Source organism: Mus caroli, unplaced genomic scaffold (genome assembly GCF_978045245.1).
Source record: "Mus caroli unplaced genomic scaffold, Mus_caroli_1 scaffold_16, whole genome shotgun sequence".
Classification (NCBI taxonomy): Eukaryota; Metazoa; Chordata; class Mammalia; order Rodentia; family Muridae; genus Mus; species Mus caroli.
In genome coordinates this window covers 1,173,038-1,186,404 of record NW_028227271.1, presented here as the reverse complement: position 1 = coordinate 1,186,404, position 13,367 = coordinate 1,173,038, and the positions used below count along the sequence as shown (strand labels likewise).

General features: G+C 49.3%; 1 protein-coding gene across 1 annotated transcript; it reads left to right on the top strand.

Moving 5' to 3' along the window:
* The first annotated feature begins 8,227 nt into the window (after window positions 1–8,227).
* Window positions 8,228–10,408, top strand: Hoxc11 (homeobox C11). Its single transcript, XM_021184181.2, has 2 exons — window positions 8,228–8,909; window positions 10,176–10,408. Exons 1-2 carry the CDS (start codon window positions 8,228–8,230, stop codon window positions 10,406–10,408), a joined length of 915 nt encoding a protein of 304 aa, XP_021039840.1.
* Window positions 10,409–13,367: the final 2,959 nt, after the last annotated feature.

The window sequence follows — 13,367 nt, the reverse complement described above, 5'->3', positions numbered from 1 at the left end:
TGTGGAATCCTGTCCCCTCCACTTCCGGCTGAAACCCCTACCCTGACTACACAGTGGTATTCAAGGAAGAATTCATGCAATTATCTGGATAATTGGAGGGAGGGAGAGGGGGAGGGAGAGAGAGAGAGAGGGAAAGAATATAGAAGAAAAATAGTTACTCTTAAAACAAGGAGGTCGGGCTTACAGATTTGAACACTGCTGAGAAATGATGAGATCTGTTGAAGTACTCTGATCTCTGATCCAGTTTCATTTTCATTTTGGATACTAGCTTGGATTCACTTTGTCTGCATAGACCTGCCTCCTCTAATATTGTAATTATCACAAGTAAGTAGATAATAGATAATTATAGGGTGTCAATAATATTATTTTATAACTACACAAGATATGATTAGAGTTAATGTTGGAGGCTTTGATGGAAGCTAGAGGCAAAGTAGAGAGGCCTTAGGAATTTTTTTCTTTCCTATTTTTACCTGTGTGAGAATCTCCAGAAATCCCTAAGACTCTAAATTCATCCCCTGGATGTTTTAAGGGAAAGCTCTAGGATCTTAGGGTATTTAAAATCCAAAGACCAAGATGAGGAAACACTAATTTGATACTCAGCCCCTCTTAGCCTAGAGGACAATGGAAGCCCCTCTTATCTTATTAGGAGACTTAGTTCCCAGTACAAGTCCACTAGGGTTTGGGAGACTTGGTTGGTGTGGTCCATGAGAGCAAGACAGGGGCTTATCAAAATCAAGTTCATTGTCAACCCCACATAGGAACTAGGCCCAGAGTGAAGCCCTCTTTTATCCCCAATTTGTCTTTCCTAGAGTCCACGCCTTAACAATACTGGAGTCAAGACAAACGCCCAGCTGGAGCTAGGGAGGTCAAATTTAAGGCAAAGATCAGGGAAAGATTTTAAATTTTGCTGTTGTTATTTTGGAGGGTTGAGAAATCCGAAGGCTGTAGGAAGAAGAGGGGAAGAAATGATCACACAGAAGCAGAAGCAGACAGTGAGGTGAAAGAGAGTTGAGAGAAAGTATGAGACCGTGAGTAAGGTAGATATAAACAAAAAGGAGTGGCAGGAATAACCAGGAAATAAAGTACAAGGAAAGAAATACAAGAAAAAGGTACAAATGGGAAGGGAAGGAAAAGACTGAAAGAGAAAGAGGCACGAAGAAGACAGAGACAAGGGTCAGTCGTTGGGCTGACTCTGCCTGGCGGATTTGCAGCAGTCTGGGTGGGCGGGGGCACCATGACAAAGTGAAGGTCAAGTTAGCATCGTACCTTATAAGGAAGGCGTCGGTCCTCCATTTCAGCCTTTCTCTCTGGAAGGACTTAGCGCTGGCATTTCTGGTCTTGTAAACACAGGACTTTTTTTTTAAGCCTCCTTTCTTTATTGAGAGTGAATTCTGCAGCCCCCGGGAAGCTGTGGCTGTGGACTGGGAAGTCGGCAGGAAACTTTTCTCTCCTTTTCTGCCTCTGGCTCCACTCACTGCCAGCTGGGGCAGCCCCCATCTCTTCTGTCTTCTGTATCTTTCACCATTGTCTCTAACTCTGGGCAAGATTTCTTTACTCCCTGTCTCCTCTGCAGACTTGTAAAACCCTTCCATTCCACAGCAGCAAAGTGGAGAAGGACTTTAAGAATTGGAGAGAAAATTAAGCATCATAAAGAAAACTTCATTTACAGCTTAATTGTCTGTCTGAGTATTACAGTTTTCTTCTGAAAAACAAAGCGATATATTCGGTAAGGAGGAGTGAGGTCAGAGGGATGGGGAGGGCCAGTGTAGCGGTAGACTTGGATTTATTTATTTCTCAGATCCTGAGGTAGAAAGGAAAGAACAGAAGGAGGGGAGTGAGAGAGAAGCATTTTAACCATGCAACTACCAAAGGTGGGTGCAGCTGGTGAGATTGGAAGCAACATTCTAGCTGCACGGACCTGGTACTCACCCCAGCCTGGGCCTTGGGTGTGGAGAAGCTATTATATTAGGTCGTTCTTGGTTTCAGAGAGCTAGGAAGCAGAAATGGAGGAAGGCTAGGCTCCGGGAGAATAAGGCAGAGCAGGAGACAGGCCTTGAAAGACAGAGTAGTGGCAGTCAGTCACAGTCAGTTGGCTGGTAGTGGTTACAGCCAGGAGGGAGGGAGGGAGGAAGGAGCCTAAGCTTGGATCCTTGATTCTTTCCTTCCTTCCACCGTAGTGTGGAGATTAGGGGTGTAGTGAAGTTAAAAGGGGGTTTATTGCTGTGGGGTTATCTATGGAGAACTCACTTCCTTCTTCCTGAATCTCACCATTTGTTTTTGGCTCCTCTGTGCTCATGGAGCCATCTTAAGGCCTAATTATTTATTTCAAAATTGAAATTCTATAGCAAGGGGGAAGAGGTTGATGGATGCTTCAGGAGTGATGATGGGTGATTCTAACTAAACTCTAAATCTCCCAGTTTGTTGTTACCTTTGCCTTGTCAACTGGAAAGCTGATCCTTGGGACCAGCTCCATCCCATTCTACCTACCAGGCTGGGAATATCTCCAATCTATAAGATCCCCAAAGTGGGCTGAGGCAGCCAGAATCAGCAGACAGGGGCAATTGATAGAGCAATTGGGCCTCCTATCTGGATCCAGTATCTCATGAAAAACAAAGGGATTGGATCTCATTATTTCTGATGGTGTTAAGGAATCCTGGTTTCTCCACAGAATGTCTGATCCTGGGATCTGAAGAGATTTAATCTGAACAAAGTGCCACCTTGCCTCAAAGTGCCTGGGTCCTTTGTGTAGGGGATGAGGGCAGCCAAGGTGTGGACATCTGCTGTCAGGAATCCCCATGGAGGGGTTGGCAGACCTTCTTTGGCATGGCCCAGAATTCTGCTCACAGCATTCCAAATGGTTGGAATGGCCTGCGGAGGTCCCTTCTGATGGCCTTGTGAAGGGGTGAACCCAGAAAGTCTAAAGGGGTTACTAGCTGGGATGCTTTCCCATAGTGTGGGGGATAAAGTCATACTCAGACCTCAGCCTGAAGCTCTTTGAAAAACTGCTCTTTGGAGATTTAGGGGACTTGAAAAGAGTGAGGCACCAGACACCCTATGAAAGCCAAGGCTGTGACTGTGATAGGGAGGAGAACCTGAGGGGGCAAGAGGTTGAGAAGGTATCACCTTAAACCATTTCTCCCAGAGAAGCCACACACACACACACACACACACACACACACACACACAGGGCTCTAATACTGAAAAACACCAGATGATCTGCTTGGAAGGGACATAAACCGGCCAAGCGGATGCAGGTTAATAAAACCCGAAAAACCCCAGACAGGAACACTTAAAATGCCCAGAACAAAGAACACCGTGACAAATTCTCACCCAACACACAAGTACACGCACCAGAATATTCCCAGGCAGAGAAAGAAAGAGACCTTTCCTACCTCAGGCCTCCACCCGTGGACACTTAGGTATACCTGCACAGCTCCAAGAACAAATTTGTTCATGCTTCTAAACTGACCCAAACAAACCCCCAGTGATCGCCGGCAGGCACCGACTGCACTGCACACACCACGGAGACAGTCCGTATCCCCTGAGCCTCACTAATGCAAGATCCAGATCCATACCCGGAGATAAAAGTCTAGACAATAGACGGCTGTTTATGACAACGAGGCTCTCCAAGTTTGGGGCCAGGCGATAAATCTCTGGCGAATCTTCCTGTAACTCAACTTCTGGCTGTAGTGAAGAGAGAACCACGGAGACCACGGAGACGGCAGATGGGGGAGAGACTTAAAGCATGAGCTGAAGGTGCCTTCCTTGTGCAGTTCTTAGGCTGGCCATAAGCCCCGTCCACGCAAGGCAGTCCCACTGTGGAAGCTTCGCATGGAGTTTCCTAGCACAGGCGAGTCAGGGCTCCTCTCTGCCCGCCCTGGCATTAGGGCTCAGAAGTCAATGTGCAGGCAGAAGGCAGGGCCTGAAAGCTGGGACAGAACCACAAACCATTGTTGCTCAAGGAAAGGGGTCTTTTTTCCTGGGTGACTGGGATCTTCTCTGGGTTACCTTAATTTTATTCTCTCTCTCTCTCTCTCTCTCTCTCTCTCTCTCTCTCTCTCTCTCTCTCTCTCTCTCCCTCCCTCCCTTCCTCCCTCCCTGCCTCCTTTTCCATTTTGGATTGACGAGCTGTTCCCTTTTGCATTTTCGACCCAGGCATCTGATTACAAGTAAGGAGCCACTGAAGTTGATCTCATAAAAATGCCGCGAGCTCACTTTGATCAGCGGGGACTGGGTCCGAGACTAAGTAGGCGCTAAAGCCAGGGAATGGCGGCACCGGCCAACCCGGCCTCTGCTCCGCAGCGAGTGGGGAGATCCCGGTGGCCTAAGAGGGCAAATCTCCCCCAGAAAAGGTATTTTCTGTGAAGTTGCAACTAGCTTTGGAAATTAAGGCCTAATGGCAGCGACTCCATCTTCAGACTGTTTTTAAGACATGTCCTTCATTTTAGAGTGGGGAGGGGGGTAAAACTGGCTCATAAAATGGGGCTTTTATGGGAGAAATGGGGTCGCATTGCTAGCCTCCTGGGACAACCCCTCCGCAGAGGAAGCTGGGTGGAGCGGCGGGCGGAGGAGCCTCCGGCTTTGCTCTTTGCACCCCCTACCTTGTCCATAGGCCCGATGTTACTCCAGCAGGTCCGCCCGCTGCTTTGGTGGCCTAATCTGAAGCCTTAGACTTGTGAGGCTGACTTGGGCTGAAGAGAAAATAGGCGTTTTGGATCTCTGAGACCAGGGTGAGGTGTGGGTGTCCCGGGTTCAAAATAAGCCTCTAGCTTGAAAATCCCAAAGCACAATAAAGAATTTATTCAATGTTTCCACATTGCTGCTAAGGGGGAGGGGGATGCACAAGAAGATGCAAGCTGTTCTAATTGAGATCCTTTCTTCACCAGTCCAGCCTGGGAAGAAGAGACTCTATTGAGTCTACAAGAGGCTGAATTTTAAGACCTCCTTTTCCCTCCCAGTTTTTCTTCCTAGCTTGTGGTCTGTAGGGTGGTCTCTTTCCTTATCAAGAACTGCTCTCTAGAATTCAAGGAAAGGTGGGGAAGAAAAGAGGCCACAAGGCTGCCCAGAGCTGTTTTCGGGAGGCTGCTGTAGGAATGGCCCATGACAGAATTCGGCAGACAGTGCCCCCTTTTGAAACAGACCCTGTTGTCCTTGTGTGGGAGGAAAGGCCGCCGGAGTCTGTCCTAGTTCTAGCGAGACCAAAGACGCAGCAGCAGCCCAGATTGCAGAGGCCTGCTAGCGGCCAAGCTAGCAAGGGAGTAAGGCCACCAAAAATCCGAAAGTCAGTATAATGGCTGTCACACGAAGCATTTAGGTGAAAGCTGGGAATCCGGCACAAAGCCGGTGAGGAACAAACAACAACAACAACAACAAATCAGTTGCCTTCAGTAATGCCTGCAAGTGATGGGATTGGGGGCCACAGATGTGTCCCTCCATCCAAATGTAAAGGATGCTGTGGGCAGAAGCCCCAGAGGGGGGGGGGGGTTACAAACCCAGTGAAGGCTTCCAGGTGGTCTGGACCCAAAGCCAATACCCTATCCCTAAGCATTTTTGCTATTCAAAAACTAAGTGACCTCAAAAACCAGGGCCTTTTCTCCTTGACCCAGTTGCTGAGGGTTTTTTTTAAAGGTTGTTTTAAATTATTTGAAAGGCCAATGCCAGAAAAAAAAATATTAAACGTCATGGCTTGCTTTTGTGGAGAAGAATATTCCTTCCTACAAGACTTTTGAGGGATCCTAAAGCTTCCTAGACATCAGGTCCTTGACACTCTCCTTTGCTTCCTTCTTTTGGCTTCAAGAAAATCAGACTGCTCTTTGTAGCCGCCTGCCTCACTTTTATGGTGGCCCAGGAATAAACTTTGGTGGTCAAATTCAAGTGCTTAGGCCCACAGCTGTCTTCTCACAGGAAGCAGATACCCCCCACCCCCACCTCTCTCCCAGGCTGTGCAAAACAGGACTTAGGGGATTGATCCCCACACTGCCCTGAAGAGCAAGAAGAAAAAGGAAGAAAAACCTAGTGGGAACACGAGGAAAGCAGGAGCCAAGACCACCCTCATCTCTGCAAGAGATGGAGTACCTCTGGCCTCCTTCTTGCTGGCTTCTAACACTGTTTGGGGAGCATTTTGCCTCCAGTAAACGCAAGTTTGATGAGGTCAACGCAAACCCCATAAAAGCCCCAGTCTGTCGTTCACCACCATTATAATTAAAAACGTTGCCCCCAGCTTCTCCTATAAAAAAAAGACTAAAGGAAAGGGGAACTGCAACAGAATCTTCTGTCTCTGGTCCCCTCTCTACAGAAATGCCCCCAATCTAGTTATTTACCTTCAGTTATGATCTGGCCAGGACTAAAAAGCACAAGAAGCAATGCCTATCACTAAGTGCAAACATAGGGAAGCACTGGAAGTCTCTTCTACAATATTGGAGACAGCCCCACCCACCCACACAGAGAAGGTGACTATGGTGGAGGCAGATTTCACCCGAAGTATTGTTGTAAAGTCTGAGTAAGTGTGGGCAGGTAGAAGAGTTGAGGGAAAATGGATTTGGGGGGGATATATTTGGAAATAAGCTAGCCATTTCTGTCTTTTCTGTCTGACTGAGGGTTTCAATGATTCGTCCTTCAACAAAGAAAATCAAATCAAATACACTTTAAAGAGGAAAACCAATCTGAAGGCGGCCCTGAGGGTGGGGGAATGGTTTAGACTACCTTTGGTTTTGTCTAAGAGTACAGGGTTGAGTTGCTCTTTTCTAAAACGTTATGTCCTGACAGCTCCTTCTTAGGACCAAGGTTACTGTTGCTTTCTCTTTGTGCCAGTTGTTTGGGCACCATGGATCCAGCCCAGAACATTTCCATAAAGTTATATTCAGATGCCCAGATGTGTGTTGTAATAGCCAAAGGGACTGGAGGTTTAAGGAGTCATTGAGTATTCCCCTCTGGACACAGCGGTCCAGCAAGGAGGGTTTATAGACTTGGAGAAGGGCAGGGTTGGACTGAGATATAGAGAGGAAATAGGAGTGAAAGGGGCTGGGGACTTCAGGCCCTACCCTGCCTACTTTTTGATTGGTATTAGAGATAGACACCTCTACCCACCTAAGCTCCCCAAATCATTTAAAAAAAAAAAAGAACCTCCCCAAATGTAGTTCCCTTAGCATACATCCTGCCTGGACCTTATTGCCAGCCTTCTTTTCAGCCTATTAGCTGAAGCTGAGCTCCCAACCCGAAGGGCCCCAGATAGAGAAGATAGATGACTCTCATTCTAAATCTTTTTCTTTGGGGTTTGGGATTTTAAAATCCACAGTGAATGTAGCTTTCTGCACATTGATTGACAATAAAGGCAGGCATGAAATATTCACCCAGGGCCACTCTCTCATACTAAATATTTAACACAACATTAGAGAAGGTTTTTCCCAGACTTCGCCAGGCACCGGCTGGGCGGCTGGCGCACTGCTCACCACTGGTTTATGACTAATAGGAGTCCCTAGCCAGCGGCAGCACAGCAAGCTAGACAAAGTTGGGACACTGGCTCATAGCTGGGCTGCCTCACCTTTGGGAAACTTCAGATACTCTTCCTGGGAGCCTGTCCTATAAGGGAGCGCACCTTATTCTGGTCAGGAAAGTAATATAAAGGACTTCTTATGAACAAGTTCTGATTCTTCAGGTAGAGGGTTAAGAGTCCCTGAAACTTGAGGGGAAGCATCCAATATTTCTGGGGAAATCAGGCAGGAAAAGATCCTTTCTTTTACCCCCCCCCAGCTTGTCATAAGGAGGGGACCAAGACCCCGAAACGGAAAACCCTTCTCCTTCCCCCAATCCTAGGGGGAAAAGAACAGCAGTTAAAAAAAAAATACAATTACCCCCTCCCAGCCACCGCCCCCGCCCATCCCACCGCCCACCCCACCCCAACCCTCTCTCTCTCCTCCTTTTCTCGCTCTGTGGAATGGAGAGGAGGGGAGTGACGAGAGAAAAACGAATACAAATCTGCAATTGATTTTCATAATGTTTCTGCGGTGTTTGCAAACCAATCGCCTGAACGTCCCCGATCTTACCTAAGAGAGAACCCCTCCTACGTCTGCGAAGTGCTCCGAACTGATATATGACAATATCTACTTTGGATCACGTGCTCGGGGAGAGAGACTAAGACGGATAACGCGTCATCTCGCCTTCCCAAAATTTCCCCCCTCGCTAGATCGGGTCCAAAACCTCCAGCCGGAGGAGGCAAGAGAAGAGAACGATGTTTAACTCGGTCAACCTGGGCAACTTCTGCTCGCCTTCGCGCAAGGAGAGGGGCGCTGACTTCGGCGAACGAGGGAGCTGCACCTCTAACCTCTATCTGCCCAGTTGCACTTACTACGTGCCCGAGTTCTCCACCGTCTCTTCCTTCCTACCCCAGGCTCCCTCTCGTCAGATTTCTTATCCCTACTCAGCCCAAGTGCCCCCGGTCCGGGAGGTCTCCTACGGCCTGGAACCGTCCGGGAAGTGGCACCATCGGAACAGCTACTCGTCTTGTTATGCGGCGGCCGACGAGCTTATGCACCGGGAGTGCCTGCCTCCTTCCACAGTCACTGAGATCCTCATGAAAAATGAAGGCTCCTACGGCGGCCACCACCACCCCAGCGCCCCGCATGCGGCCCCCGCCGGCTTCTACTCCTCAGTCAACAAGAACAGCGTCTTGCCCCAAGCTTTCGACCGCTTCTTCGACAACGCCTACTGCGGTGGGGGAGATGCGCCCGCCGAGCCCCCCTGCTCCGGCAAGGGCGAGGCCAAGGGGGAGCCTGAGGCGCCCCCCGCCTCGGGACTCGCGTCCCGGGCAGAGGCCGGTGCTGAGGCCGAGGCCGAGGAAGAGAACACGAATCCCAGCTCGTCCGGTTCTTCCCACTCGGCGACCAAGGAGCCGGCCAAGGGAGCCGCCCCCAGTAGGTAGCAGCGGCGGGGAACCCGAGGGCAGCGAGGGAGGGAGCGGAGAGGGAGGACTGGAGTAGTAGTGGGGGGGGGGGAGGCCAGGGGAGCGCGGACAGCCTCGTGTTTTGGGTCAGTCTGATTTTATGTGGAGTTTTATAAGCATTCAAAGGATTTTATTATAACCTACAAAGCCCTCTCTCCCAACGACTCGACTTTTTACGATGGAGAAGGGGTGGGGAGGGAGGGAAAGGGGCTCTTTGGAAAAGCCGGGTGAGCCCCCCTCCTCCGTTATCTCCCTCGGTCTGTGAAATTTTTAAAAGTGCCACCATTGCGGGCGATATTAACTTTGATCGTGAACTTAGAGGAGCGTTTAAGAAAGGATGGGGAGTCGGACTGCTGGGGGGTTGGGAGGGAGGGGAGGGGTGGAGGGGGGAAAGGGGAGGGCGAGGGACAGACTGGGAGAAATCCAGAGAAGGGGAGAGGTAAGGGACAGAAGCGACGCGGCAGAACTGGAGTCCAGAGAAGCTCTCCAAGGCAGCTCCTCTTCTTTTTAAAACGACTTTTAAAAATGTTCAAATTACGTGTTCGCGGGTCTTTGAGAAGAAAGCAGGGCAAGCCGGGGTTTGGCGGTGGCAGGGGAGTGGGGAAAGGATCAGAGATCCCTTGCTCTGCAGGGGAAGGTGGCGGCGGCTCTCCAGGGTCCGAGGCCTCTGGGTAGGCCCAGCCTGGCTGTACGCAAGCCGGGCAGGCAAGGGGCTGGGTGTTGTCCCAGGGCGCCAGGGCACCACAGGAGGCTCGTAGGTGTCCTGCTACCTCTACTGGCTAGTTTGCTCCCGATTCCTCACTGCTCTCTCCTGATCTCACTCCTTCGCGCCGATTCTCCGCGGTTCCCTCCGATTTCTGGAGGAAGGGATCCTGGATTTGCAGAAGCATTAGGAGGGCGGCTTGAAAAGGGCAAGGGCAGCGACCGGGAGCAGACAGGGCACCCCAGGGAAAGCACGTGGCTCAGGCAGGTTTTCCTCCACCCTCAGACCTTGTCAGCTAGGGCTCTGGCCTGAGGGCAGGGGGAGATAAGTTCTCAGTGAACCTGGCGGTGGGATCGAGGCTTGCCCCAGCGCAGCGGATACGGAAGAAGAGCCGCCGGCCTAGAGGGAGGGCTGCCCGGCAGCGGGACTGGGAGCTGTGTCGCTGAGCTTTCAGCGACCGGGTTGGCTGGGGTCTCCCGGGGTCTCACGTGTCTCTTTCCCCTCTCCTCGCACTTGCCCTTCCCCTCCCTCCAGACGCCCCCCGCACCCGCAAGAAGCGCTGCCCTTATTCGAAATTCCAGATCCGGGAACTGGAGCGAGAGTTTTTCTTCAACGTGTACATCAACAAAGAGAAGCGGCTGCAGCTGTCCCGGATGCTGAACCTGACAGACCGACAAGTGAAAATTTGGTTTCAGAACAGAAGAATGAAAGAAAAAAAACTGAGCAGAGACCGGCTGCAGTATTTTTCAGGAAATCCACTGCTGTAACTGCAGACCTGACCCTTTGGGGTGGGAGGGAGGGAAAGAGGGAAATTTATTTTATTTTATTTTATTTTTTATTTTCTAACTCGTATTTTTTTTCCGCGGGTGGAAAACTGGACTGTGGCCAGGGCTGGCCCCCCAATGCCATTACTGGCACTTCCTTCTAGAACCTCCTTGGCCTTGGGTCTAATTCACTGTAGGGGACAGAGACCCAGTCTGGAAGAGGAGGTGAGGGAAGTGTCTGACCCGTGGTTAGTGGACCCCGTGGCGCCAGGGCCCCAAGACTGTTTATTTAAAAGAAAATACACCTTACAACAATGTCTTGCTGCTCGGATTGGGTGAGAGGAGGGGCGGTCACAGTGGGCGCCAGAGCCGAACAATCCTTGAACTCAAGTCTTCCCTAGTCCAAGTGAAAAGATCCACTGAGCCACCTTGTCTGAGAGACCTCCCAGGCTCCCCGCCCCCACCCCACCTTGCCCCAGGGTTAGGGGGCAGCTAAATGTGATCCTGCCTTGCTGTGAAATCCCTGTACGTTTGACCTGGTGTTAGGTGTGCAAAGTCCAAATCCTACCTCCGTCTGCGCCTGGCCCCGCCTGAGCCTAATTGTTCTCGCCCTAAATGTGTAGACCCCTCTTTTGAAAACTCCTACCTGGTGCATCGAATTGTCCTAACCTTTTCCCGGGCAGTGCCCCACCCCCACCCCCACCCCTGCGGGTTTATTGCTAGTCTATGCAGTTCGTACCTCTTTTAAAAGAAACAGGATTGAGGTGGAAGGGGCATAGGAAGATGGGGTTGGGCACCTCCCTCTAGCTGGGGTCTGCATTTATGTAAATATTTTTCATAAGCCTCTCTACCTGGAGAGGAAGGGGGAGGCTGGGCCGGAGTGAGATTCTAATCACCCATCTCTATCCATGTGCGTGAGTGCGTGTGTATGTGTGCAATCCCCACCCTTCTCCTGTCTCAGAGGGATTGCTGTGAATTTTTTGGTGGTAAATAAAGATATTTCATTCTGTTCAATATTCTGATTTTATTTGACCTTTTTATTAACCCCTCTCCTCTTAAAACCCCCTGTGCTCCCAAGACAGCAGAGGTGGTGGTAGTGATAGTGGTGGTGGTGGTGGTGGTGGTGGTGGTGGTGGTGGTGGTGGTGGTAGTGGTGGTGATAGTGGTGGTGGTGATGGAGGAGAAAGAGGAGGAGGAAAAGGAAGGGAGACAATTGGATTGAGAGAACCTGCTGCTGAAAACTGGCCTTCTGAGGTGAGGCAGGCTAGTACGGGAGACACTAGTGCTCAGCTCCAAAGACAGGGGCAAGAGGCAACCAAGGGTTGCTCCAGCTCTGAAGCAGAGGACATTCTATGGTTAATTCTAAACTCCCTTTTCTCACGTGCAGCTCAAGCTGCATCCAAATGCTCAGCAAATGCTTCCTGTTTAAGTACACGTTTGTTGGGGAGTTAATTGTAACCATCATCAAATTTAAATTTATAGGAATTTTCTTGGCTCCACTACCCTCCTGCCAGAAGTCTCCCTCTGTTGCAGTCAATTATGTAGAGCTGAGGGTAGGATTCTCTTTCTCTCTCTCCTCTCCTCTCAGGTGTATTAGAATTTTAATATACAATTTTAAAGAAAGGAGGGGAGAAGAGGCCAAAGCAACCCCTCTCCTGTCTTCTTCACAGCCACTAGAGGTGGGAAAATGGGGCCCATCCCCTTTCCCTTTGGCCCAAATGGCCAGGCTCCTCCAGACAGAACTAGACACCTAGGCTGGGGCCACCCTAACTTTTAAATGTTAGCTGTCCCAGAGTGAAAAGCTCCAGAGATGCGCTTTTTAGGGATTAGCAAAGAGGGCACCATGGAAGGGGTGTACAGCCAGCCTGTATTTGCTGCATGTGTTTCTTCAGTTGAAAGTTAACTAATCCTTTCAGTTCTTTCAATAAGAACACTCCTCTATCTTTTTTTTTTCCTAACTTGTTATTTGGGGTAAGGGGTTTAGGACAAATTCTCTCATTTCCCTTCTGTCTTTCTGACCTTATGGAATTCCAAGATAATGTTTTCATCCATGCTTGTTGAATGAAGGGGGAAAGTACCCTGGTTTCAAGTACAGATAATACTCTCTGTTTCGATGGCAGAGATCCCTGAATCTCTAATTTGTAATTGTGTGGCTCTTTGAGATTTGCCAACTTGGGAGTATTGTGACTCAAAAGCTTTTGCATACTCACAAACATTTTAATATTCAAGGTGGCATCCTTATGTGTGCTCATGAGGAGGAGTATAGTTTGTGTACATTTGTCTGCATGGAACAAATGTGACCTGATGTGCCCAGCTTATGTCCTTCTTCTCTGGTGTCTGAACAGTCAGTATTTAATGAACATAAACAGGAATTCAACTGAGGGTCTTCTGTGTATTTGTGTATGGGGGCATTTCTTGAGATGGGATATTTATCTACTATATCTAGCTATATCAGGGACTGTTATCATGCTGGCCATATTTTCTATATAAAAATAGACAAGGATAGAACAAACTATTTAAAAAGGAGACTATTAACCTCCAAAGGACTGCCAATTTTGGAGAAAGCTATTTAGAACAGGCAGTTATCACTTTTCTACAAATATACAAGCTCAGAAAAGAATCTCTCTTCCAGAAGATATTTCTGGTGGGTGAGAGGAAAGTTATCATGAAAGAAAATCAAAGGTTTGTGTGATTTGAGTCTAAGAACCGGCCAGGGTGTGGTGACAGAGAGAGAGAGAAAGAGAGAGAGAGAGAGAGAGAGAGAGAGAGAGAGAGACAGAGAGACAGAGAGACAGAGACAGAGACAGAGACAGAGAGACAGAGAGAGAGACAGAGAGACAGAGAGAGACAGAGAGACAGAGAGAGACAGAGAGAGAAACAGAGACATAGAGAGGGAGAGAGGGAGAGGGGGAAAGGAAGAGGGGGAGAGAGAAATGAGAGGAGAAAAAAGGAGAGAAGAAAG